At 49.8% G+C, this 27,578-nt stretch overlaps 1 protein-coding gene across 3 annotated transcripts; it reads left to right on the top strand.

The window, feature by feature from the left end:
* The first annotated feature begins 425 nt into the window (after nt 1–425).
* LOC118885892 (WT1 interacting protein) lies at nt 426–26,375 on the top strand. Of its 3 annotated transcripts, XM_036835066.1 has the most exons (8): nt 426–1,122; nt 6,188–6,289; nt 17,922–17,989; nt 18,149–18,211; nt 18,378–18,508; nt 19,306–19,357; nt 20,067–20,135; nt 23,169–26,375. In XM_036835066.1, exons 1-8 carry the CDS (start codon nt 441–443, stop codon nt 23,307–23,309), a joined length of 1,308 nt encoding a protein of 435 aa, XP_036690961.1. In that variant the 5' UTR covers nt 426–440; the 3' UTR covers nt 23,310–26,375. The 3 variants fall into 3 exon arrangements, with proteins under 3 accessions (XP_036690961.1, XP_036690962.1, XP_036690963.1); XM_036835067.1 differs by lacking the exon at nt 18,149–18,211; XM_036835068.1 differs by lacking the exon at nt 19,306–19,357.
* The last annotated feature ends 1,203 nt before the right edge of the window (nt 26,376–27,578 follow it).

Here is a 27,578-nt window from a genome sequence, read left to right as displayed (position 1 = left end):
TCGAGCGCCAGCTCCAAGCCGCACGCCCCGGCGGCCCAGCCCAGGCTCCGCGCCCCTCCGAGCTCGCGGCGAAGCGCGGACACCGCGGCTCCGCCGCCGCCACTCCCCCCACATTCCAGAGGCCGCAGCGCCGTCTCCTTCCTCGCATTCCTGCCCCCACAAAGGAGTCCCTCCGCCCCCCGCTCAGCCGCAGGGAGGAGGGGACGCGGCCCGGCGCCTCCGAGCGCACATTCCTCCGCCGCGCGCACCACCGAGCGGAGCGCCGCGGCCCCCGGACCGCGCGTGGCCCGCAGAGCGACCCCGGCCGGGCGCCGGCCCCGCCCCGCGCCCAGGGGTCCCGGGGCGGGCTCCGGGCTTCGGGCGGACGATGCGGCGGCGCGGCCGGAGCGGCGGCGGGAAGCGGAGGCGGAGGTGACGCGCCGGGGCCGGCGGGCCGGGCCATGCAGCGCTCCCGGGCGGCCGCGGACGAGGCGGCTCTGCTCCTGGCCGGGCTGGCCCTGCGGGAGCTGGAGCCGGGCTGCAACTCTCCGGGCCGGGGTCGGCGGGGGCCGCGGCCCGGGCCGGGAGACGAGGCGGCGCAGGCGTTGGGCCGCAGAGGGCAGGGCAGCGGCGGCGGCGGCCCCGAGGCCGGGGTGGACGGACTGAGCCGCGGGGAGCGAGGCCCGCGGCGCGCGGCGGCCCCCGAGCTCAGCGCGCAGCCGGCGGGCAGCCCGCGGGCTAGCCTGGCGGGCTCCGACGGAGGCGGCGGCGGCGGCGGCAGCGGCAGCGCCCGCTCCAGCGGAATCAGCCTGGGCTACGACCAGCGCCACGGCAGCCCGCGCTCGGGCCGCTCGGATCCGCGCCCGGGCCCCGGGCCGCCGTCGGTGGGCAGCGCGCGCTCCAGTGTGTCCAGCCTCGGCTCCCGCGGCTCGGCCGGCGCCTACCCCGACCTGCTCCTGCCCGGCGCCTGCTCCGCGCCGGCTCGCTCCCCGGAGCCCGCCGGGCCGGCCCCTTTCGCTCTGCCTTCGCTCCAGCTGCCCCCGGGCCGGGAGGGCGCCCCGAGCTCGGCGGAGCGGCGGCTGGAGGCGCTGACCCGAGAGCTGGAGCGGGCGCTGGAGGCGCGCACGGCGCGGGACTACTTCGGTGAGCGAGCGCGGCCGCGCGGCCCGCGCGCCCGGGCCCCGGGCCTCCGCTGTCGTCGTCGGGGGTCGGGGACGACCTCCGGGTAGGCGGCCGGTTCGGCCGAGGAGAGCGCTGGGTGGGCCCGGGGCTGGGCTTCGGACGAGGGACCGGGCTGCAAAAAGCGTGTCTCCCTCCCTTGGGGCTGGGGAGCTGGCGACGTTTGTTCCCGCAGACGGAGTGTGTGTGTGAACCTCCAGGTCTGGGGCTTGTTTAGGACAGTGGTTTAGCCTCTGGGTCTCCGGGCCGGGAGTTCTGGCAAAGTCAGTGGATGCGTTGCCCCTAACGTAGAGAAAAAGTCACGTTAATAGGCAGAAAAAGCTATTTTTGAATAATTTCTTCTTAACCCTTGGCACTTACCTCAGCTCATCGTACTCGATGCTTTGTGATCAGCTGGTCAGCCGAAGCTGTGTGTTTCCCTTCCCCCAGCAGTACGGGCTGTGAACAGGGGCAGGGAGGTGGCGTGGCCTGGATACCACCGGAGCCCGCCTGACCTGAGGCTTTGATAATGGTAGTGGCTGGAAGTAGAGTCTTTGAGGGAGGAGAAGCCCACGCTGGGGGGGAGGGGGGGAGACTAAGCTGGTCCTACTGGGCTGTCCTCGCTCTCGGCTGTGCTGTGTATATGGGATGTTTCCGAAGGGAATCCTGCTTCACATCATTTGCAAAGACCACCAGTCTCTGACAGCCTCCCTTTCCCCGTCTGACCTTGGCCCTTGGATCCCAAGTCCTTTGGACAGCTTGAGGCTTGAGGTTCTGAGAGGAGGCCTGGAGAGGGGCTTCCCTCCCTCCCTTACTGATAAGCAGGCACCTGGCTTTGGAGGGGGTGGTGGTTATCATGTCTGGGACTGAGGCTGTCCTGGAGTTTGTATTTCATGGTTCATTCCAGCTAGCAGCTCAGGACTGCCCTGAACTGGATCTTGAGAGGGAAGGAGGTTGTATGGGACAGGCAATGGGGGCATTGCAGGCCGAGGGAAGAATGTGGGCAAAAGGAGACAAGTAAGGATGTGTACAGTTCCGTTATGCTCCCTGGGGTTGCAGCCCAGGAGGGGTCAGGTGGTCAAGGGAGTGTGTAGGCCAAAGGGTTGTCCTGCCTTTGGGAGGGGACCTGCTCATCTAGGAGCATCACGGTGAGAATTTGTGGTCTGGTAGGTCCTGTGGCTGCTGTCAGACCGCCTGGGAGCAGGGAGGGAGTAGGAAGCCTTTGCCTCTCATGCCAGGCAGGTACCAGGAGCAGAAGCTGGGCTGCCTTCTGAAGAGAATGAGATTCCAGCGCTCTCTCCCGGGGGGGACCGCCCCTTTTCCTGTCCCCACTCGCTGCAGGGCCTGGGCAGTGGTGTGTTCTCTGGGCCTCCGTAGCTACTCCTGAATCTTTGTGTGAAGACCGGGGCAGGTAGTGGGAGAAGTGAAGGGGCTGATGGGTCATCCTTTCTAATGGGACCTACTGCTCCCGTTGAAGCCACGTGGGAGTGGGAGGTGAGTGATGATAGATCTTCGGTTTCTTTTTTAAGAGAAGCCAGATCTAGGTAACATTTTCCTGATTTTTTAAAAATATGAGCAGCTATTTGCTTGAACTGCTGATATCTTACTGCCGATGTTCCACCTTTTGGAGCTATGAAAGTGGCAGTTACATACAGATCAACCTGAATAATACAACATTTTACAAAAGGAAGTCTGCAGGTAGCATGAGCTCAAGAGATCTCTGATAAACCTCACCCTTGGAGTGTTTTTTCCCCTCTGTACATCCCTTCTTGGCGCTGGCACCCGCTCACCTCCTGGCTGCTCTCTGTCTTTCATGGACATCTCTCCTGACCAAGTTCTGCTGCCATGAGCCAGCCAACAGCCTCAGGCCTCCAGAACCTCATTAACTTTGGTGACCTCTCTGCCTTCTCTTCAGCCACCCACCCCTAAGGCCACACCATGGATTTGCCTTGCTTCAGCTGTCTTCAGTTCTGGTTGCCGCCTGCGTCTCACCACTACCTCTGATTCCTCTAATTGCTGTCTGCCCTGCAGAACCCTGGCTTCAAGTCAGTGCTGCAGCCCCCTTTTCTGTTGCTATATTAGGCCGCAGAGTGATGGTCTTTAACCTTGGTGCTTTTCTGGGCACCACCCATCACTCTTAGCCTTGGTCAGTTCCCTCTTTCAGTGCCTCAACAGCCTGCCTCTCTCCTCGGCCCTGCCCGTGCTTTCTACTTTGCTGAGAATAATGGGGTCAGCAGTTGCAGTCTTGGCTTCCTGTCCCTTCCCTGAAGGCTCTCAAGTCCATATCCAGGTCTGAGGATGAAGGTCCTTCCATCTCCAACCTCTACCTCCTCCATCTTCAGCTTTCCTCTTTCCACTGGCCCTTTTCTTTTGGTTATAAATATGTATAAGGGTCTTTCATTAAGCAACAACAACAAAAATAAGAAAAAACAACAAACCCAAACCTGTATGGCCCCAAGGTCTCATCCGCCCTTTCATCCCGTCTTCTCATCCTAGTGTCTGGTTGACATGTCTTTGCTTATCCGCTTTCGATCTCCCCTCAGCCATCTCTGTCTCCTCCCACTGGACTGACCCAGCTCTTGCTCAGCACCCTGGCGATGCCCCAGCCTCAGCCCCAAACACCAGAGGGCATTTGCCAGGTCTTGTTGGTCTGGATCTTACTGCATCCCAAAGGTGGAGTCAACTCTTCTCCGAAACAGTCTACTCCCTGGATTTTGGAGGTACCTCATGGTCCTGGTTGTCCTTCTTCAGTGTATTTTCATTGAAGTGGTGCAAGCTCATATTTAGCAAAAAATCAAACAGAACCGAAAAACAAATAATACAAGTTCATAACTTCCCCTCTGACCCATCCTTCTGTTCTGCTTCCAATAGGCAGCCGACTTTTTGCTCCTTGCATCGTGTTTTCTGGTAACTTAGTCAAATGACAAGGTCAGGTTTTCAAAGTTGATGGACGAGAGTGAAGGTGTGAGGGTGGGTCATTTTCACTTTAGAAAGATAAGTCTGGCTGCGATTTTGGGGATGGATTATTGGGGGCCAAGGTGGGGTGCTGTGAGGAGGCTGTTGAAACAGCAAGTGGGATGAGAATTGATGACGTTGAATCGGGCCAGTGGGAGTGAGGGGAGGGAATGGAAGTCCAGAGTAGGGAACAGAGGAACCTGATTCAGAGTTGGAGGTGAGAAAGACAGGGTAGACCTGGATGCTTCCTGAAACCTGGTTATGCGAAAGTGCCGTTTTCTGGGCAGGAAGAGCTCTCTTCTGGACCTGAGGTGGTCTGGGGCCATCCGGGAGGTGGATTAGTGGCTCAGGAGAGGGATCCGGGCTGGGCAGAGTGCCAGGAGCCTCGGCAGGGGTGAGCATTTGGCAGCAGATGGCACTGGGTTAAAGCCACGTGTGGAGACCTGTAGACGTGGTGTGTTTGGCTTTCAAATTCTCAAAACATTTAAGTTAACAATTAATTTCAGTATGGAAAGATTTCATGCACAAATCTAGATTTCTAGCTTTTCTTGAAAAATCAGAATCTTTAGAAGTGCTGGCCCTGCATTCCTCCCCGGTAGCCGTCAGTGGAGCTGAGGCGTGTCTGTGACCTCCGGCGGCCATGGCTCTCTTCTCCATTCACCTGGGTGCCCACCAGCCACGTTTACATTCCTGCCTGGTTTGAGGGCATCTGAACTGTCTCTGCTTCCCCTGGGGAGACTGAGGCATGGGAGACCCAGGACTGAGCAAGGGAATACCCAATAGAACTGGGAAGAGAGAAGAACTAGAAAGCCAGGTGCGGGTCATATTCTGGAGAGGAGGAGAGGGCCCCCTTTAGCAAGATCAGAAGAGAAAGTCCATAAATCTGCACCGTTAGGAGATGACAGGATGTGGACTAAGCTTGCTTTCTTGACTGAGGGGAGGGGGAAAATGGGGTGGCTGATCGGGGAGGGAGGTTTTTTTTTAAGGTGGGAGACGCTCAGCCATGGTAAATGTTAAGGAGAGAGATCTGGTGGAAAGCAGGAAGGAGAGGGTGAGGGCAGCATGTCCAGAAGCAGCCAGAAGGCTTAGGGTCCAGGGGGCAGGTGGGGCCCGTCTCCATGCCCTTTGTGGCATGGGAGACCTTTGGCGAGTCTGTGAGAGGTCCTCTGATGTCTGGGCTGGCCACCTGCAGTCTCCAGGGTCTCCAGGAGGGCTGGCTAGAGAGTTCCCTAAGGCTAGTGCTGGCCTTTGCCCTGGCGTTGCTGGTCACCCCTCTCCTTACCACCCCTCCCCTGCCTGCCAAGCACCCCACCCTGGGGTGGTCCCCAAGTCCACCCAGTTATTCCCTGCAGAGCAACTTCCCTGTCTTAATTTCTTTAGACCTTTGCTCAGATATCACCTTGTCACTGGGGCCTTCTCTGACCATCCTCTTTGAAAATCACACACTCAGACATATTCTTAATCAGCCTTCTTTTCCTCCATAGCACTTGTTTCTACCTGAGATGTGATTTACCTGTTGTCCATCTCACTCCACTGGAATACAGGCTCCTTGAGCGGGGGGATTTGTTTGGTGCGTTGCAGAATCTCTGGCACCTAAACTATGCGGAGTGTCAGTGTCCATGTGTTGACTGAACAAGAGAATAAATTGACCTTATTGTACAGATGAGGGAGGTGTGGCTGGGAGGGTCAGGGACTCTGCCCTGGTTGTGCCTTTGTGGTCTTCATTCTTTTTGGTTCATAGACAGCAGAAAGGATTTTCCCTCTGTCCACGAGCAGATCAAGGTGAAGGGGCTTAGAGCAACTTTCCAGGTATAAACACGTCATTGTAATTTTGATGGTGTGGACAGTGTCAGCCCTGACTTGCCAGGTGCTCTGCTAAACTCTTTGAGTCCTCCAACAACAGCAGCAAACCCTATAAGTAGTGGTACCCTTCCTGTCCCCATGTTAGCCATTAGTAATGGAGCGATGGAGGCCTATGGAATTTCCTTGCCCAAGATCACGTGGCTGGGCAGCATTAGGGCTGGGAGTCGGATGCACGTCCATTCAAGTCCACAGTCCTGGTGCTAATCGCTGCTCTCTCCTGCCTCTTCCATAGGTATTTGCATCAAGTGTGGGCTTGGCATCTATGGAGCGAGGCAGGCGTGCCAGGCAATGGGGAGCCTGTATCACACCGATTGCTTCACCTGCAACTCCTGTGGTAGGTAACCTCTCCCCTGTCCCTCTTGCACTGTGGATCCCCTTGCACCTAAGTCCCAGGCACATGGACCACCCAGCTCTGGCCCAGGCTGAAGTGTGGAGGAGGCTGAGTTGTGGCCCCCTTTTCTTCTGGTCTAGTCTGCTTGAGAGGCCCAGGCTCCTGGGGAGATCTGCTGGGCCCTGGGGAGGGAGGTGTGAGGCCAGGGAGGAGCCTTTTGCTGGCCACAGGGAAAGGCTGCCCTTCTAGCCCTTGGCTTTGGGACCTCTGTCCTGGGCAGGGTGCCTGGGTGGGGCTCGTGGAGCCAGAGATGTGCCTTCTGCCTGCCTGGATATGGGGCTAATATTTTTTTCCCTACAGTATATTTTTTGTCCTAATTTTACACACTGTATAAAATATAAATGTTATAATTTAACCTAGACAAAATTATAAAAAGAAAAAAGTAACTATAATCCAACCGACCTAATAAGTCTGCAATCTTGATCTTCTTACTGTCCTTTCATGCTTTGCCCTGAGAAGACTTCTTTTATTTATATACACAAAACATTTTAATACAAAACATTTTATTTTATAAAAGTGTAATATGACTTTGTTAGAAAGCAGAAACTAACCCACCAGTGTAAAGTAATTATTCTCCAATAAAGATGTTAAAAGAAAAAAAAGTGTAATATGTACACAGTGTTAAGTCAGATAGTCCTGAGAAGCTATTTTTGCAATAGCAAAAAACCACTTACCTTTCTACCCCGGTCTTGTTCCCCGGGGGCAGCCACTTAGTATTTTTTAGCAACTTCATCTAGTAGGCACCTCCATGTTCTAACAGCATACACTGCTGTTTCTTGATTATCAGTTTTAGAAATGATTTACATATGTTTGCTGTGGTAGATGAGGAATAGGTTCTTAGGCTGACTGTTCTCCCCTCTCTCCTTCCGTCTTCTCAGTGTAGCCATCATAAGTTGTGATTAAGTCAATAAACCAGGTTTATATCACTATAATATATGACTATGTAAATATTATTCACTGCAGAACCAAGAATTATACTGGGGTTATATCTCCTTTTTTCTATAGTCATTTACTTTTCCTGGAATTTTCTTTTTTAACCTTTTTTTCTCCTTGCATTGTCTTGACTTATCATATCCTTCAGTTTCCTCTCCCCACTCCAGTTGCCCCATTTTAGTAGGCATTCTTTTGAGTTCCCCCTTGGAGCCCCTGGCCTCTCCTTAGTCTGAACCAGTTGCTCTCTGGACCCCGGTGGAGTGTTCATTCTGTGCCTTCCCATGTATATTGGTTGGATTGAATCCACTGTCTCCTAGAAGCTTTCAGCTGCAGATTACAGAAAAGCTGCTGAGGAGGCTTAAACTCTAAGAATATTTCTTGACTCATTGAACTGGGAGCCCAGAGATAGGGCTGGCTTCAGGCTGGGATTGATCTAGTGGCTTAGGCCCTATGAATAGCTTGGCTGTGTTTCCCTTGGGTTTGGCTTTATCCTTAGGGCAACTTCTCGTATGGTAGTGAAATGTCTGAGGCAGCTTGAGACTTCCATTGGGACACCACTGCTCTGGAGGAAGAGGGGCCATTTCTTCTGGTCATGTTTTTGGGGTGGGGAAACTTCTTTTCCAGAAAACATCTAGCAAACATCTTCCTGTATATCATTGGCCAGATCATCTCACACATCCATTCCTGAACCAAGCCCTATGGCTGGGGGGAGTGCTATGATTTGATTGACTTACTTGCCTGAGTCTCTGAACCATTATAAGGGAAGAAGAATTAGCTTTATACTAATCAAGCCCATCCATGGATAGGGGAGTGGATTCAGGTTTCCCTTAAACACACCAGGCTGTCTGAGGTAAGGCTGGTTACTGAACACAACTTGGAGAAGTAGGGAGGAATCGAAGCTGTGAAACAACCAAAACTGTCCAGTGTTTTGCTGTAGTTGTCTAAGCAGGGCAATGTGGGAGGTAAATTTTCTGAATTCTGTTGTGTCTAAAATGCCTTTATTCAACCCTCACAATTTGTAGTTTGACTGGGAATAGATTTTCAAATTGGAAATAATTTTCACTAAGCATTTTGAAGTCATAGATTTATCTTCCAGAAGCCATGGTTGCTGCTCAATTCTGATGCCATTCTGATTCTCATTTTTGTGTGTGTGATCTGTTTTTTTCCTTTTGGGAGATCTCAGGAAGAGGGCTATCATTGAGCAAATCCTGTAATAGCCTCTGGAAAGGGCTGTGAACTGCACAGTTGCAGGGGGTGCCACTTACATAGATACAACAGGAATGGTGCTCCTGAAATTGTGCATTGCAGCTACTTGACTTAGGATACTTTATTTATGTTTGGTGTAGGCTTTGTGCCATTGGTTATGCTGCGTACACAAAGAGCCCCATTAGACTGGAGACTTGCCCTTCGGTTCTGGGAATTTTTCTTGTATTCTTTATTTATTCCCTTCTTCTTTCCACTGGTACTGAATTCAACAGTGTGTGAATCAAGATAATATATTATGACCAAGTTGAGCTTATCTGAAGAATACTAGTGGAGTCACAATAGAAAATTCGTTAATGTAACTCACCTCATTAACAAACTAAAGAAGAAAAACTGTATAATCATCTCAATAGGAGTAGAACAAGCAGTCAATAAAATCTGACATTCAGATTTTAGCAAACTGGAAATAAAAAGGAACTTTCTCAACCTGATAAAAGTTGGTTACTAAAAATCTATGCAAACATCATACTCAGTGGTGAAATATAAGAAAAATGGACCTTTAAAAGAGGAAAGGACAATGACGCCTGCAACCATGTCTTCTATTCAGCATTGTATTGGAGGTCCTAGTCATTGCAGTAAGACAAGAAAAATAAATATAGCATAATCATGTCAATATGCATATACTGTTGAACATGGGTATATAAAATAGTGTTGAGATGTCAGTTTTTCCAAATTGATCTATAATGCATTGTTATTCCAGTTAAGCAGGTTTTCGTGAATTTGACAAGCTAATTCTAAAATTTAAATGGAAGAGCAAAAGGCTAAGAATAATCAAGATGATCTTGAAGAAGAGTAGGTTGGGCAAACTTCCACTACCAGGTGTCAATATATATTGTATAGTTACATTAATTAATTTCATGTGGTACTGGGGCAAGGATAGACAAATAGACCAACGGAACAGAGTGGAGAGTTTAGAAACAGACCCATGTCTGTGTGAAAACTTGATGGGTGATAGAGACAGCATTGCAGATGGTTCTGGGAAAAGTGGTTATCCATATATAATAATGAAATTAAATCCAGGTGTATCAAAGACCTAAATGGGTAAAGAAAAACTTGACAGTTTTAGAAATAAATATAGAAACGTATCTTTACCAATCTTCTGGTTAAGAAAAAATTTTTTTTCACACAAAAACTGCCAAACTTAAAAGAGGGGATTGACAAATTTGGCTACATTTGAATTAAAAACCTCTATTCGTTAAAAGACACTGTGAAGCATATGGGAAAACAAACCGTATACTGCCACAAACATAACTGCCAAGGATCATTTTTGTTTGTTTGTTTACAGCATTGCTTTTTTTTTTTTTTTTTAAATTTTTATTTTTATTGGGCTATAGGGGATGGGTTGGGAAATATCTCTGCAAGTTATGCCCTACTAGGGAAATGTCCATTCTAATTTTCCTGGGATAGCTTTCGGAACTTTTTCTTTTTCTTGGAGCTACTTCTCTTGCTGGCAGCAGCCTCTTCAGGTCCACTGCTGCGTGGCTCCTCCTTGGAAGAGAATTTCCTCTTTTTCTTGGGGACCCTCTTGTTTCCTGACTCTTCAGGGTCACTAACTGGTTCCTCTTTAGGGACGGATTTCTTCCTCTTGGGAAGACTTCCACTGCCAGCTGTCTCTTCAGGATCACTACTAACCAGCTCCTCCTTGGAAAAAGATTTCTTTCTTTTGGGTTTGGAGGAGACACATGGGTCTTCCATTCCATTCTCCTGAGGAGCCTCCCGGGGCTTTTGCTTTTTCTTCTTTTTGGGTCTTTCACTTGTCTCCTCACATTCCTCTGGGGTACAGCATTGCTTTTAATGTCGTGTCCAAGAAATCTTTGTAGTTTCATGTTTTGGACATCTGTTTTTATTTTTTAAGCATATTAAACCTACCTGTTCTGTATTCTGTATCTAATTATCCCAATAGCTGATGACTTTTGAAGTCCTACTTCTATTGTTTATTGTTTCCCCTCACTCTTGGTGATGATACCTTGTTTCCTCATGTGTTTTGTAATTTCTGATTGTGGAAGTCTGTGGGAATTCATTGAGGTGTATGTTGAAGGTGCATTTCCCTAGGGGATGTTTGAAAACTTTATTTTATTTTATTTATTTATTTGGCCGCTCTGTGTGGCATGTGGGATCTTAGTTCCCCAGCCAGGGATCGAACCCGTGCCCCTTGCAGTGGAAGTGTGGAGTCTTAACCACTGGATCACCAGGGAAGTCCCTGAAAACTTTTTATTAAGGAAAAAACTCGAACAGGGGCAAATACATTTTTTCTTTTATGAGTATTCTTATTACTTATGGACTTGTATTCATGTAATGTATTGCAGTACCATCATTATTCTTTTTGATGCTCATATTGTCTCAAGTTTGGCCAGAGGAAGTCCCTTCCAGTTGACTCCTGTGCCCTTTTGACATGTCCCCATTGTTCTTTGAGCACTTCTTTACTCTGGCACAAGGTATATTCGGTTTACCTTTGTTTTTGTTTTTAATTTAGTACAATTTACATATAGTGCAGCAAACAGATCCTAAGTATATAGTTCAAAGATTCTGGATAAATGTGTACATTTATGTTACTCACACCCCTAACAAGGTTACAGAAAATTTTAAACACCCGAGAAACTTGCATCTTCCCTTTTCTTCAGTTAATCCCCATATGTTCTCCCATCACATCCACTGAACCAGAGTTCTGATTTCTACCATCATAGATTAGTTTTGTCTGTTCTAGAACTTCATATAAATGCAACCATAATAGTATGTACTATTTTCTTTCTCTTTTAAAAAAAAAAAATTAATTAATTAATTTTGGCTGTGTTGGGTCTTCATTGTTGGGTCTTCGTTGCTGCGCGTGGGCTTTCTGTAGTTGCAGCGAGCAGGGGCTACTCTTCGTTGCAGTACGTGGGCTTCTCATTGCGGTGGCTTCTCTTGTTGCGGAGCAGGGGCTCTAGGCACGCAGCTTCAGTAGTTGCAGCACGTGGGCTCAGTAGTTGTGGCTCACGGACTGTAGAGTGCAGGCTTAGTAGTTGTGGCGCACGGGCTTAGTTGCTCTGCAGCATGTGGGATCTTCCCGGACCAGGGCTTGAACCCGTGTCCCGTGCATTTGCAGGCAGATTCTCAACCACTGCGCCACCAGGGAAGCCCCCCGCCTTTTTTTTTTTTGATCTATGTTGTTACATGTATCAGTAGCTCACTCCTTTTATTGCTGAGTAGCATTTTTATTGTATGAATATACCACAATTTGTTATCAATTTAACTCTGTTGATAGATACTAGGTTGTGCTATGAACATTCTTGTACAGGTCATTTGTGGACAAATGTTTTCATTTCTCTTGGGTAAATTCCAAGGAATGGAATTTCTGGGTCATAGGCTAAGTGTACGTGTAACTTCATAAGAGACTGCAAACTATTTTCCAAGGGCTGTATCAGTTTATACTCCCCACTAGAAATGTAAGAGAGTTGGGTTAGCTACATATTTGCCAACAATTAGTATTTTAGTCTTTTAATTTATTAGCCATTCTAATGGGTTTGAAGTGGTATCTCACTGTGGTTTTAATTTGCATTTCCCTGACAACTAATGAGGTTTGAGCATCTTTTCTTCTGTTTCTTGGCCATTTATATCTTCTTTTGTGAAGTCTGTTCAAGTCTTTTGCCCAGTTTTTTTTTTAATAATTTTTAATTTAATTCTTACTCCCTTTTTATTTTATTTTTATTTAAAAAAATTTTTGGCCTTGCCGTGCAGCACGTGGGATCTTAGTTCCCTGACCAGGGATTGAACCTGCAGGCCCTGCACTGGAAGTGTGGAGTCTCAACCACTGGACCGCCTGGGGAGTCCCTCTTTTGCCCAGTTTTTAAATTGGGAGTTGTCTTTTATTATTTAGTTATAGGAATATATATGGTAAAAGTTCTTTTCAGATGTTTTGTGAATATTTTCTTCCATTTTTTTTTTGTTTTATGGTTATTATTTTTGTGACTTAAAATTTTTTCTCCCCTGTTAAGTCGTGAAGATAGTCTCCTTTGTCTTTTTCTAGAAGCTTTAGGTTTCTCATGTTTAGGTTGATAACCATTTCGTGTTAATTTTTATGTATGCTATGAGGTAAGGAATTGAGTCTTATTCTGTTTTCCATATGAATATATAGTTGTTCCAGCACCATGTGCTGCAAAGACTTTGCTTTCCCACTTGTATGTTTGTTGAAATATTTATGGGTCTATTTTTGCCCTCCATTCTGTTCCACTGATCTTTTTGTCTCTCCTTACCGCAATATTACATTATCTTGATTTCTGTAAGTCTTAAAATAGGTAGTGTAAGTTTTCTAGTTTTGTTGATCTTTTCCAAGATTATTTTGGCTATTCTGGGTTCTTTGTATTTCTATATAAATTGAAAAATTGGCACATCAGTTTCCACAAAAAAAAAAGAGTGCTGAGAACTTGATTGGGCGGCATTGAATGTGTAGATCAATTTGGGGAGAATTGATATGAGAACGTTTGAAGCCATGAAGATGGTTGTCGGAACTGTGCAGCGTCCAAGATTTTTCCCTACGTGCAAGCTGACTAGTTAGCCTGCCAGTGTTTCACAGGTGCTGGCTGGAGACATGACCTTCCTGGGACAGATACAGCACTGCAGGCAGCGTGAGCTTCATGTTCACATCGGTCCTGTGTGCCCTCCTTGGTCCCACAGTGGTGACGTGGATGCCAGGTGTGTGCTGCACACGCGGTGGGTCTCTGTGTCATGGCTGAGGAACCCTGAGCTCAGGGAACCCCAGGATTTTATAATGGGCTGCCAGCAAAGCTGTCTGACTCTTATCCCAGAGAAGCACATTATCTTTATTTTTACTGAACAGCAAACCAACCTGCCTTCTGCTTCAGAGGGAGATGCTATCTCTGTCTTCTAAGCAGTTTGCTCCACAGATGTCCTTGGAAAGATCCAGAATGAAAGCTGCAAGCCGTTTGAAAGATGTGCAGAAATGGAAGGGATCCAATGGAGAACTGTCTTCCAGCAGTGGTATATCTCTCTATTTATGTAGCTCTTTTAAAATTTCTCTCAGCAAAGTTTGGCTTTGCTGAGTAAAGTCAGACACATCTTTCATTAAATTTATCCCTTAGTATTTTATGGGCATTTTGGGATGCTGTTAAAAATGCATTTTAAAAACTGTAAGTTTAGGAGATTTCCCTGGTGGCACGGTGGTTAAGACTCCATGTTCCCAATGCAAGGGGCCCGGTTTGATCCCTGCCCAGGGAACTAGATCCCACATGCATGCTGCAACTAAGAGTTCACATGCCACAACTAAGGAGCCTGCATGCTGCAAGTAAGGAGCTGGTGAGCTGCAACAAAGCAGCCTGCGAGCTGCAACTAAAGGAGCCCGCCTCCTGCAACTAAGACCTGGCACAACCAAATAAATAAATAGATATTTTTTTTAAAAAAAGGAATACTGAAGGTGCTAGTAAAATGTATTAAAAATAATAAAAATAAAAATTGTAAGTTTATTTTCCAATCACTTGTTGCTAGAATATAAAAATATTTTTGGTTTTCATATATTGACCACCTATTCTACAGCTTTGCTAAACCTACTTATTAGTTCTAGCAGTTCTTTCATAGATTCCTTATGTTTTTCTGTATAACACAATCATGTCATTTGTGTTTATAGTTTTTCCTTTCTCACCTGTCTTATTGCACTGCCTAGCACATCTAGTATACTGTTGAATTCTAAGAGGAAAAACATTTAATATTTCACTATTATGTCTGATGTGAGCTGTGGGGTTTCATCAGGTGGGGGAGGTTCCCTCTTGCTCCTGGTTAGGTGTTGTCATCTCCTGACTCTAATGGGAATGCCTCTCATAGGTCTGCTGGGGCTGTGGTTTTGACAAGGATGCCTTTTTCTTTTAAAGTTTTTGTTCAATTTGTTTAAACTAAAAAAACCCCACATCACTCATTTCTTCCATCCCCAACCCCCTGTGTCTTGCAACCACCAAACTCTTCTCTGTATCTATGAGCTTGTTTTTTGTTTTTTTGTTTTTTAAAGATTCCACATATAAGAGAGATCATACGGCATTTGTGTTTCTTTGCCTGACTTATTTCACTTAGCATAATGCCTTCAAGGTCCATCAATGTTGTTGCAAATGCCAAGATTTAATTTTCATTCTTTTTATGGCTGAATAATATTCTGGTGTGTGTGTGTGTGTGTGTGTAATTTTTTTATCCATTCATCCATCAATGGACACTTAGATTGTTTCCATCTCTTCGTTATTGTAAATAATGATGCAATGAACATAGAGGTGCAGATATCTTTGTGAATTAGTGTTTTTGTTTTCTTTAGATAAATACCCAGAAAGGGAATTGCTGGGTCATATGCTAGTTCTATTTTTAATTTTTTGAGGGACCTCCATACTGTTTTCCACAGAGGTTGTACCAATTTACATTCCCACCAACAGTGAACGAGGGTTCCCTTTTCTCTAAATCCTAACCAACACTTGTACGTCTTGTCTTATTGATAATAGCCATTCTAACAGATGTGAGGTCCTTTGTTGTTAATTAATCGACCATATATGTGTGGGTTTATTTCTGGGCTTGCTATTCTGATCCATTGATGAATGTGTCTGTTTTTATGCCAACAGCATACTTTTTAATTACTGTAGCTTTGTAATACAGTTTGAAATCACGAAGCATGATGCCTCCAGTTCTTTTCTTCTTTCTCAAGATTGCTTTGGTTATTTAGGGTCTTTTGTGGTTCCATGTAAGTTTTAGGATTATTTGTTCTAAAAATACCATTGGAATTTTTTTTTTAACATCTTTATTGGAGTATAATTGCTTTACAATGTTGTGTTAGTTTCTGCTGTATAACAAAGTGAATCAGCTATATGCATACGTATATCCCCATATCCCCTCCCTCTTGCGTCTCCCTCCCACCCTCCTTATCCCACCCCTCTAGGTGGGGTCACAAAGCACTGAGCTGATCTCCCTGTGCTATGCGGCTGCTTCCCACTAGCTATCTGTTTTACATTTGGTAGTGTATATATGTCAGTGGTCCTGTCTCACTTCGTCCCAGCTTACCCTTCCTCCTCCCTGTGTCCTCAAGTCCGTTCTCTACGTCTGTGTCTTTATTCCTGTCCTGCCCCTAGGTTCATGAGAACTTTTTTTAGATTCCACATATAGTTGTTAGCATATGGTATTTGTTTTTCTCTTTGTGACTTACTTCACTCTGTATGACAGACTCTAGGTGCATCCATCTCACTGCAAATAACTCAGTTTCATTTCTTTTTATGGCTAATATTCCATCGTATATATGTGCCACATCTTCTTCATCCATTCATCTGTCGATGGACACTTAGGTTGCTTCCATGTCCTGGCTATTGTAAATAGTGCTGCAATGAACCTTGTGGTACGTGACTCTTTTTGAATTATGGTTTTCTCAGGGTATATGCCCAGTAGTGGGATTGCTGGGTCATATGGTAGTTCTGTTTTTAGTTTAGTTTTTGTTTTTTTTAATATATTTATTTATTTATTTATTTTTGGCCACGTCGGGTCTTGTTGCTGCCTGCGGGCTCTCTATAGTTGCAGTGAGCGGGGGCAACTCTTCGTTGTGGTGCGAGGGCTTCTCATTGCGGTGGCTTCTCTTGTTGTGGAGCACAGGCTCTAGGCACACGGGCTTCAGTAGTTGTGGCTCGTGGGCTCTAGGTGCACGGGCTTCAGTAGTTGTGGTGCACGGGCTTAGGTGCTCCGCGGCATGTGGGATCTTCCCAGACCAGGGCTCGAACCTGTGTCCCTTGCATTGGCAGGCGGATTCTTAACCACTGCACCACCAGGGAAGTCCCCTGATTTTGGTTTTTTAAGGAACCTCCATACTGTTCTCCATAGTGGCTGTATCAATTTACATTCCCACCAACAGTGCAACCACTGGAATTTTGATAGGGATTGTGTTGAATCTATAGATTGCTTTGGGTAGTGTGGACATTCTAACAATACTGATTCTTGCAGTCCATAAGCATAGAATATCTTTGCATTTATTTGTGTCTTCTTCAGTTTCTTTCATTAATGTCTTGTAGTTTTCAATATACAGGTCTTTCACCTCCTTGGTTAAATTTATTCCTAGGTATTTTATTCTTTTTGATGCACTTGTAAATGGACTGTTTTCTTATTTTCTCTTTCTGATAGTTCATTTTTAGTTAAAGAAACACAGCAGATTTTTGTGTATTGATTTTGTATTCTGCAACTTTACTGAATTCATTTGTTCTAACAGTTTTTGATAGAGTCTTTAGGGTTTTCTCTATATAATATGTCATCTGCAAATAGTGACAGTTTTACTTCTTCCTTTCCAATTTGGATGCCTTTTATTTCCTTTTCTTGCTTAATTGCTCTGGCTAGGACTTCCAATACTATGTTGAATAAAAGTGGTGAGAGTGGACATCCTTGTCTTGTTCCTGATCCTAGAGGAAAAGCTTTTAGCTTTTCACCATTGTTTATGATATCAGCTGTGGGTTTGTCATATATGGCCTTTATTATGTTGAGGTACGTTCCCTCTATACCCACTTTGTTGAGAGTTTTTATTATGAAAGTATGTTGAATTTCATTAAATGCTTTTTCTATGTCTATTGAGATGATCATAGGGTTTTTATCCTTCATTTTGTTAATGTGATGTATCACACTGACTGATTTGCCAATATTGAACTATCCTGGCATCCTTGGAATAAAGGATACCTTTTTTTATATTGGGCTCCTTCTCCTGGTGAGACTTGTACTTCTAACGTTTCTAGATTAAGAAATTCATTCTTGGGCTTCCCTGGTGGCGCAGTGGTTAAGAACCTGCCTGCTAATGCAGGGGACATGGGTTCGAGCCCTGGTCCGGGAAGATCCCACATGCCACGGGGCAGCTAAGCCCCTGAGCCACGACTACTGAGGCCCATGCTCCTAGAGCCTGTGGTCCACAACAAGAGAAGCCACCGCAATGAGAGAGGCCCGTGCACCACAACGAAGAGTAGCCCCCGCTCGCCACCACTAGAGAAAGCCCATGCGCAGCAATGAAGACCCAACGCAGCCAAAAATAAAATAAAGAAAAAGTAAAAAAAAAAAAAAAAAAAGAAATTCATTCTGCAGAGTCTGCTCTGAATTCCACTGAACTTAAAGCAAATGTTTTTTTTTAATTATCAGAACTTCAGTTTACATTTGAGAAACAGGTCTTCATACGTTTGCTTTGACAACCTCTTACCACAGTTTTGTCAACAACATATTCTATTTAATTTTTAAAAAATATTAATTAGCGTAATGATAATAACATAACATTAGAGGGAAATTTAAAAATTTGTCTGCAATCGGCTTCTCGTCTGTTGGAGGAGGGTGCTGAGAAATGGCAGCAGGAGCGTCGTCCCTGGTTCCAGCAGTCCAGGGACCCCCTTCTCAACCCTCACCCTTGCAGGGAGACGACTTCGCGGGAAGGCGTTCTACAATGTGGGTGAGAAAGTGTACTGCCAGGAGGACTTCCTGGTGAGTCAAAGCTGTGCCCTGGCTGGTGCCATGGGTGGGAGCAGGGGTGGGGACCCTCCTTCTGATTCATGTGGTGACCTGAGGCCAGGAAGCAGATGCTGGCTGGGCAGCGAGTGCCCCTTTGTCACATAACATCCTGGATCCTGTGTCCCCTCCCAGTACTCCGGGTTCCAGCAAACGGCTGACAAGTGTAGCGTGTGTGGACACCTCATCATGGAGATGGTGAGAACCTCCCCCAGGCTCCTGGAGCCCCTCTGACATGCGCAGAGTCAAGGACCCCACCCTTTCACCTGTTGGAGACCTGCCAGGGGCTCAGAGCCAGAGTGTCTTCTGGGGGCTGTGCTGAGCCTTCCACCTACACTGACCCTTCAGTGCCTCCCGCCCCCAGATCCTGCAGGCCCTTGGGAAGTCCTACCACCCGGGCTGCTTCCGGTGCTCGGTGTGCAACGAGTGCCTGGACGGGGTGCCCTTCACTGTGGACGTGGAGAACAACATCTACTGTGTCCGAGATTATCACACGTGAGTAGCCGGCGCTATGGAGCAGTGTGACTCCCGTGGTTCCCCTGCCTCTCCCCAGGAGTACTTTCCTGGCCTGCCTGTCTGTGCCCTCCATTCTTGGCCTGCTCACTTCTGGCCTCCGCTGTGTGCTCAGTGGTTGGGGCGAGGCGCAGATCTCTGCCTGGAGCCTTCTGTCTCAGTCCTCTCCTCCCCCTGCCTTTGCCTGCACCCCCTCGTCCTAGTGGTGGGGACTCTGGGCTGCCCCATCTAGCTTCTGTCCCGCTGCTCTAGTGGCCAGGCCAGGACTCTTCTGCCTGGAATGGGGGGCTTGGGGTCTCTGCAGAGTCTCCTGCCTATCCGGTAGCCATGTGACCAGGTGATCCATTCTCCCTTGCTGTGGCTCCAGGCTCAGCCCTCGGGACCTCTGGTCCTGTGCTGCTGCCTTGCATGGGGTTGGTGCTGGGCATCGGTTCCTGGTACTCAGTGTGGAGCCAGGCTTTGCAGGGGTCTCAGCTAGGGGAGGCCCAAGCCTGGACATGAGGGGGCAATGACTGACAGGAAGCGTGAGGGAGAGGCCGGGGCAGAACCAGAAGAAGCCATCCTGGAGGAGGTGATGGGGTGGAGGTGAATCGGGCACCACATGAAAGGCCAGTGCCAAGAAGGCATGGCATAGGATGCTCCTACCCCAGCATATCTGCACAAGGCGAGGGGGCCTGATGCTCGGGCCACGTCATGGGGCTACTATGGGTGGACCTGTCCTCGTGCCCTTGGCCTCTGGTCACTCAGCTGGTCACTTCTGGTTTCCTTTATTCCTCCAGGGTTTTTGCACCAAAATGTGCCTCCTGTGCCCGTCCTATCCTCCCTGCACAGGTAGGAACCACTCACCTGGAGATGGTCAGGTGCCTGGCCCCGCCCGGCCCTGCTGGTCCTGCCTGGGTTGGCCCCAGGTCTCGGGCCCCAGTGGGAGGGATGAGCAGGCGCCCCTGCCCCCTGTCCCTCTGGGCCGAGGGACGTGTGTTGTGCCCAGTGCACGAACGGTGCAGGTGTCCCCGCATGAGTTAGAGGGAAATGGTGGCCCCTGCTGCTCAGCTGCCGCTCCCCACTGCCCCTCAGCTCTGTTGCCCGTCGATGTCAGGAACTGGCCCCGGGCTCTGTGAGGCTCGCAGCTGGAGACGGTGGGGGAGCAGACGAGAGAAGGATGCGGTTTGTGCGGGAGACATCCGCGGGTGGTGGGCCTACCTCTCTTCGGCACTGGGTCTTCCACACATGCTGCCCTGGGGAAGCAGGCCTGCAGTGGTCTTTCCTACTCCAAAGAACTGAAAAAGAGCACGTACGCACACACTGAACACCCACGTGACGGCTCCCATCAGCAAGCGTGCGTGCTCTCGGCTGCAGCCGTGGGAGGAGGCCTACGGCACACTCCATTCGTGTGCACCCACTGATGCCTATTCTGGCCCCGTGGGAGCACCCACGTCAGAGCTCACCACGGGTGTGAAGGCACGGCCCGCCATGACAGGAGCGCATCGTGTAGTTATGTGCCCACCACCCAGTTCGCCTCAAGCCCTGTCTCTTCCTCCAGGGCTGCGAGACGACCGTCCGTGTGGTGTCCATGGACAGAGACTACCACGTCGAGTGCTATCACTGCGAGGTGAGCCTGGGCCCCGCAAGGCCTGCGGCCAGGGCAGTCCTCCTCCCACCGGGCCACCTTCTCCCCAGGTACTCGGGGGGTTCCCCCCGCAAGGCCGGCGGCCAGGGCAGTCCCCCTCCCACACGGGCCGCCTTCTCCCCAGGTACTCGGGGGGCTCCCCCCGCAAGGCCGGCGGCCAGGGCAGTCCCCCTCTCACACCGGCCGCCTTCTCCCCAGGTACTCTGGGGGCTCCCCTCCTCTATGGTTCTGCCCCATTCTGCCTGTCCCCCCCCAGTGAGCTCTCTCCCTCCCCTCCAGGATATGGTTCCTCTCAGCCCGTTTCTCACTCAGTCAAATATTTCCCGAGGATGTACAGTGTTGGGGTGTTGTTGATGTACAGAGAATAAAGACAGTCTCTATCCTCCAGAGAGACAAGTACTCAGGCAGTATTTATACAGGGTCATCATTGCTATCAAGGGGAGTTTTCAGAGCACATAGCAGGCCTTGGAAAATCAAGGAAGGCTTTCTGGGGGAGGTGACACCCAAGCTAAGATTTGAAAGATGAATAAGAGTTAGCCAAGGAGCAGGGAGAAGGGCATTTTCAGGCAATGGAAGCAGAATGTGCTAAGGTGTGAAGGTGAGTGTGCTGTTTTGTTTCACTGGAGAAGTTGGCAGGAGCTGGGACTAAAGGCCACTTGAGCTGAGGAGCACGGACTTATCCTGAGGGGCAATGGAGAAGGATTGAAAAAGGATGACGCGATGTCACTGAGATTTTAGAAAGGGCACTCACGCAGAGAATGAATGGAGGAAGAGGGAGTAGGGGCTGGGGTTCCCTGAGGAGGCAGGTAGAGTCAAGGTTGTGGCCCTGGGTTCCAGCAAGTAGACTGAGTTTAGTGTTGGTTAGATGGTACAAGGGACTGGATTTGGTCAGTGATTGGACGTGGGAGTTGAGGGGGTGGAAGGTGTCCATTACAACCCCAGGAGAGAGTGAGGGTGAGAGGAGGAAGGCATTAGATGATCTCACTTTTGGTAGCTGGAGACACCTGAACGGAACTATCCAGGCGGCAGCCGGATGTGCTGGAGTATAAAGACTGGTACAGGTGTAGGAGTTTGGGAGTCATTGGCATACATAGCTCTTTCCTCTCTGATACTCTGCCCTGTGGTTTCTAGTTGCTTTGCCTCCCCAAATTCTCAATTCAGGGAGACCAATGGGCAGCCTGGAAAAATCTCTCCAGGTAGTAACCTGGGCAATTGTAGGGCTCTCCTTGTTAGTTTCCCTTCTCTCAGAGATCACTGGCCTGCGTTGCCTGTTGTTCAGAGTCTGAGAATCATCGTTCATATATTTTGCCCAGTTTGCCATTGTTAAAGGTAGGGCGGGAAATCCAGTCCTTGTTACTGTCATGGCCGGAAGCAGGAGTCCCATCGTGGGCACGTACATGGCCACTGAAGCCAGGGGAGTAAATGAGGCCTTCCAGGAAGAGCTGTAGAGGAAGGAGCGGCGGCTCAGGATAGCCCAGGGAGCTCCAACATTCCGGGGATGCATTCAGGCAGAGCAGCCACACAGGAGGCCTAGAATGAGTGACCGACCGAGAGGTAGGAGAAAAACCAAGTGTTGGGTTTCAGAGCCCCCAGGGAAGAGCAGGCGTGTCAGTGAGAAACCTTCAGTAGGAATCTAGCGTCCATCTGGAACCAGGTTGCCTTGATGGGGGCAAGTGGCCCAAAGGGAATAGGAATCCTGCTGGAGGACCAGGGAAGGGGGATCAGGAGCAGGCATGGCCTGCAGAGGGGCCACAGTTCCTCCAGCAACCGTAGGAGGGCATCTTGCTCTGCCCTCCTGGGGACTGCAGTGTCCCCTTGGGATCGCTAAGCTCAGTCCTTAAGGAAAGGCTGATGCTGAGGGTTCAGGAGCAGGTCAAGCTGCAGGCAGATTACAACCAGCGCCTCGGGGCTGTGAGACATGGTGCTGCTGTCCCCAGGGGAGACCCTTGGATGGGAACAGGGGGCTGTGGCCAGACAGGACATGGAGGACACCTGGGACCTGAGTTGCTTGGGACATGAAGCTCCATCACAACAGCCCAGCTCCATCACCTGTGTGGGGCAGGGCAGATGTTGGTCTCAGGGCCTTTGGGTAACAAGTGTCAAAGCTTCCAGGTTGGAGTTCAGCCCTGGGTGCAGTGAGAGTGTGACCAAAGGCGCCTTCTTGGGGTGGGTGGCGAAAGGAAGGAAAAAGTTGTCCAGTAGGTCTTGCCTGGTGCCCCGCTGGCGCTTGCAGCACACCATCCTCCATGGCTGCCCTTCACATTTCCTGCCTGTTAGAGGTCAAACACGAATCACATAACTTGTTAAACAGAGAAAATTAGCCTATAAAATATCCTGAAGTGGTAAAAATGGTAAGATAAGGGACATAAAGCAAAACTCCTTGTTTACTTGATGTCTTCAGGTCTTCCGTTCCATTATCTCTTAAGGCCACTGAGGTCAGCCATTTGACCTTCCCCCCCTTCCCAAGGTCACCAGTGACCCCCATGTGGGGATCCAGGAGATGATTCTCAGTTGTCACTGTCCTAAGCTCGCAGCAACTTTCCTAGACTCTCCCTCCTAGACGCCCTCTGCACTGTGCCCTTAGGACAGGCTGTTTTTGGTTTTCATCTTTTATCTTCCCCTAAAATCTTGGCTCTGCTCCTCTTCTTTCCTCTCTTAAAGTTGGAGCTTCCACAGCTCAGCTGTTTGTTCTCTTCTCTTTTCTAGTTATCTGCACTCCCTGGGAGAAACTCCTGTTGTTTTGTTGTTAAAACTGTAACATTTTTATGCTGATGCCCCATTTACTGCCCAGCCCTCTCTCCCAGACTCCAGCCTAGTGGCCGACTACCTCCCTCCTGGCTGGCTCCTTTGGATGTGTAAGACGCTCTCCAATTCGGGGTGTCCAACACTGGGCTCCTGACCCCCTTCCCCCAAAGAGTAAAGGCCAAAGTCCTCCGGAAGGTGGGCAGGGTCCTACAGATCTCTGATGCACCCCTCCCTTGCTTACTCTGGCGCCGGGACTGTGTTCTTCCCTAGGACTGCGGGCTGCAGCTGAGCGGGGAGGATGGACGCCGCTGCTACCCCCTGGAGGGCCACCTGCTGTGCCGCCGCTGCCACCTGCGGCGCCTCCGGCCAGGCCCACTTCCCTCACCTGCTGTGCACGTCACCGAGCTCTGAGCTGGGGGCGGGTAGCCCGACCCTGGGGGCGTGTCTGTGCGCGCGCACGCGCGTGTGTTTGTGTCTGCGTGCACACGCGCGCGTTTTTCGCTCAGGAGCGCGTGTATCCCTGCGCACGCACGTGTTTTTGCGCGAGTATATTTTTGCGCGCGCGCCGGCGATGGGTGACCCAGGTCAGTGTCGGAAGCTCTGTGTCAGGGTGGGCGCGCCGCCGGCTCCCACCCCACCCCTACTCCCACCAGCCACCGAGCTGCTGTCCGAGGGGCCGGCCCCCGCGGCGAAGCTACTAATATTTATTCACCGTCTGTGCCTCCTCAAACGCTTCCTTTCTCTTCGGGCCCTGGCCCGCCTCCCGCCCCCACCCCCTCACCCGCCTTCTGTTTCGGGACCCCCTGTGCCCCGTAGCCCCGGGGGCAGGCTCCAGACCCGCTCTGGGTCACGGGCTGAAGGTGGCCGTGCCACGTGCAGGGGCGCGGGGACACGGCCGCCGTCCTCCGACTGGCCTCGGGGCGGGAGCCAGTTTCCCTGTATAGAAGGGGTCTGGGACCCCCTTCAAGAACGCTCCGGGGAGGCGGGGGTTGGCGGAGGGCACGCGTGTTTGTCTCATAAGCGCCTGGCCCGCTGGTGGGTGGGAAGGGTTCGTTGTTTGGGAGGGGTCGCAGAAGGGGGTGAGGAATGACACCCTTAGGGAGTGGGGCCTGCGAAGGAGCCCTCCCTTTGGCCATTGTGGTCACTGCGGGTTTTGGCCACCGGGATTCCGATGGGCGTTTTCAGCCTTCACCCCGCCCCGGTCTTCCCATCCCTGGCTCCTCGTTCCCAAACCCTCCCGTCCTCGGCCTCGGGAAAAGAACACCTCGTGCAGAATTCCAGCCATAGGTCTCGGTCGAGAGAGACCGCGAGGGGGCGCCCTGCCCGTTACAGGAAAGCACTGTGTATCAGGCTCCACAACAAAAGCATATGATTTGACTTAAATTAAGTTTTTCCTTTGAGAATATTTTCATTTTCTTTAAAAGAATATAGTTTTCTTCTAAAAACTTGGCCCACGGTGGTTATTTCTTAGGAAAGTTAAAAGAAACTCACAAATGTGCAATTTGTATATCATATAGTTAGTGTTCAAGTGGTAAAACATTGTAGTTTAACTATTTTTGTATAAATTCCTCTAAAATCTCAAAATATGTGTTTGCCTTTCAGACTTTAGGCTAGCGTGGGGTTTTGTTTATGTCAGTGTCTTGAGAGCGGTTACCTAATGAAATGTGATATGTGGAAATGTAGATTTTTTTTCTTTTCCTCTGAAAGACACATCAGCATTGCAAAGCTTCTCACTGATGGCTTATGTTGGATTTGCACTTGTGGGTGGCCCCTGCGGTGAGAGACCTCCTAATCACAATAACCATCACGGTGGTTTTTACGGAATATTTTAAGTCCACTTGTTCCTGTGAGAACTGAACCACCTCGACTACTGCTCTTGCCCTCCGTTCCCCCCACTGTTAAACGTAAGATCCTTCATCTGGGGGAGCCAGGCCGTAGGAACCAGAACGTAGTCAGGACTGCTCATTGGGCTGCGTAGGAGGGGAAGTGGCAGCCGGCGGGTTCCAGCTGGGCTAAGGCCTGGAGCCGGGGGACCCTCTAGTGGGCTGAGGAAGGAAGTACATGGTGAGTTTGGTGATCGTTGACCAAATATTTTAACGCAGAGGTTGCCCTGAGATAGGGGAAGCGTGTGGCTCCTGAGGAAGGGACCTAACAGGATCAAGGTGGCTTCTTGGAGGAGGTGATCCCAGTGGGGCAGGAGACAGTAAATTCCAGGAATGGGAGGTTCTTTCTGGCTTTCTCTTCCTCTTGAGCTGGGCTGCTTTGCTTTCTAGCCAATTACATTGCAAAGCTTTCTTCTGATTGCTTCCAATGTCGAAGCCTGCTTTGGCCTTGGTTTCTCCTTGTTGCAAATTCAGCTCTACTTTTTTCTCTTTCTTTGTGTCTGCTGTGGAGGTGGTCCCTGATCTTCCTGCCATGGGGACCACCATCACTCTCCACACCTGCTCCATCCTGGTTACCATGCTCCCCCACCCAGCTGGACTGAGTCATCACAGCATGGAGCCTCCTTTGAATTCATGTGCCAAACTTTATCAAAAGTCAGAGCCAAGGGAATGCATGACGCTGGGGGGCAGTGGCTTTATCTCTGGCCACACTTTGACCTTTCTCTTTGGGCTCCATGACCCTCTATTGCCTTCTCCCAGGGCTGGTGACCGCCACCATCCCTCTAACCCCAGAGCCTTTGCACATGCAGTTCGCTCTGCCTGGACCCACCCCCTGCCCGATGCTTTAATTCCTGGTCAGATCTTTCCGATCTCAGCTACACGAATAAGCCAGGCTCCTAGTTATTACACTTCACCGAACACCCAGAATTTGGGGCCCCGATCTCTAAGCTCTTTTCCAAAAGCAGCATCTTCCAGTCCATTGTCAGGAATTATGCTGACGTGGTGGTCGTTGAGACTGAGGAAGAGAGAGAGAGAGAGTGAGAGCCAGACCTCAAGCCAGGTAGATTACCCATGAGCCTCCACTGCTGGGTGCCAAACCCACCTGCCCCTAGGATGTCTCCCCTGATGTTGACACCTGGTGACACCTCTAACTGTGCTTTTGTTAACTGCTGTACTTCCATGTACTGAGAGAAGAAGAGTTCTCTTCATGTCCATCTCCTCACTAGAGGGTGGGCACTCCAGGCCAGGGTCTGTCTGGGTTGTTCACTCTTGTCTCCACAGTGCCTGGCCTATGGTTGGTACTGTAACCTGAGGCAGACCCTGCCCTGGCCTTTAGAGTCTCAACTTAGGACCCCTCTCCCTCACTGGTTTGCAAGTCCAAGTACAGCCTCAGTTGCCCAATGAAGGAGCCACAGGTGGGATAAAGGCCCAAGAATGGGTTTACACAAATACTATACGTGCTGCACATCAAGTGTGTGCCCCAGGTAGTACACACACAGGTGTGCCTTTGTGGATACCCTTGAGTATTGGGTCCCCTGCCGTGCGTGCTCGTGTGTGTATGAGAGGGAGAGGGAGGGAGAGATAGGTTGTTTGAGATGGGTGAGAAAGAGGGAGAAAGGGAGGGAGAGGAGAGATGGAGATTGGGAGGGAGATGAGAAGGGGCATGAGATTGCGAGAGACTTTGAGAGAGCTAGATATTGTGAGGGTTAAGGAGAGATTTTGAGAAAGACATTGTGTGTGAAAGAGAATGAATGTTTGACAGAGATGGTGGGGGATTGATCAGGAGAGACTGGGAGAGGGAGAGATGGTGAGAGAGACATTGTAAGCGAGATTGAGAGGGAGGCTGAGAGACAGAATGGTGGAGAGAAAGACTGAGAAAGAAATTGAGAGATGGAATGAACAAGAGGGAGAGAGAAAGATTAACTGAGTGAAGCCAACAGAACCTAGGGTCCTTTTCCTACAAGTCAGGGGGCCCCCAGGGCCAGGTGATTTGGAAATATTTGGATGGCCTGGTCCACAAACAGGAAAGGTTCACCTCTTGTAAGTGACAAAGGCTGTGGTGTGTGTGCACGTGTATGATGTTAGGCTGGGATGGTGGGCTCTTGGAGGTGGGTCTTGAACATGGGGTGCCTGCATAGTCATAGGGTAGGAGGAGTTGGTACTGACCCCTCCTGGTCAGTACTGACCCCTCCTGGTCTGTGCTTCCTACCCCTCTTTGGCCAGGACACACAGATGGGAGCTTGCTGAACTGAAGATACCCTTGAGTGCCTCTGTGAGCTTGCTCTGGAGGGGCTAGAAGTGGATGGGCAGTTGGGGCTGTGATTTATGGGAGGGGCTGGGCATAGGAATCCACACCACAGGTGCCTGGAGAGCAAGGTGGGCCAATCCTGGGAGCCATCAGCGGTTGAGTGCGGTGATGTGTGGGGCTGTGCTCACCACCATCTCCCAGCTTCACTCCCATCCCTGAGGCTGGTCTTGTAGTTAGCAGATGCCCCCTGGGAGGAGGGCAAAGGGCTAAGAGTAGGCTCAGCCTGCGGGGGCTCCAGGAGGGCCTTGGGTTGGGATCTGAGGACAGATCTGGGTGTGGGGGCAGCGCCCAGGTTGCTGGTGACCTTCCACCCAGCAGTTCTGGAGGACTTGCCCCTGCATGGTGTGTGGGCATGGGATCTGCATGCACCTGGAGTGGGTGTGGTGGGTACCTGGCTGGGAGAGGGGTGTGTGTGCACATGCTCTGGGGACTCAGTGACCACTGGGAGCAGGCCTGGGTTGGGGGGTCTGAGATGGGAGGGGCCCCATG

Source organism: Balaenoptera musculus, chromosome 19, assembly GCF_009873245.2.
Source record: "Balaenoptera musculus isolate JJ_BM4_2016_0621 chromosome 19, mBalMus1.pri.v3, whole genome shotgun sequence".
Classification (NCBI taxonomy): domain Eukaryota; kingdom Metazoa; phylum Chordata; class Mammalia; order Artiodactyla; family Balaenopteridae; genus Balaenoptera; species Balaenoptera musculus.
Note: the sequence above shows the minus strand (reverse complement) of the source record. Positions and strands in the feature narration are given on the sequence as shown.

What these genes read in the sequence shown, in the direction of transcription:
- LOC118885892 (XM_036835066.1), top strand. Translation starts at nt 441, where the DNA reads ATGCAGCGCTCCCGGGCGGCCGCGGACGAGGCGGCTCTGCTCCTGGCC. An exon ending in ACTGCCAGGAGGACTTCCTG is followed by an intron (nt 17,990 to 18,148) that starts GTGAGTCAAAGC and finishes GTCCCCTCCCAG; the next exon opens with TACTCCGGGTTCCAGCAAAC. An exon ending in TCGAGTGCTATCACTGCGAG is followed by an intron (nt 20,136 to 23,168) that starts GTGAGCCTGGGC and finishes GTTCTTCCCTAG; the next exon opens with GACTGCGGGCTGCAGCTGAG.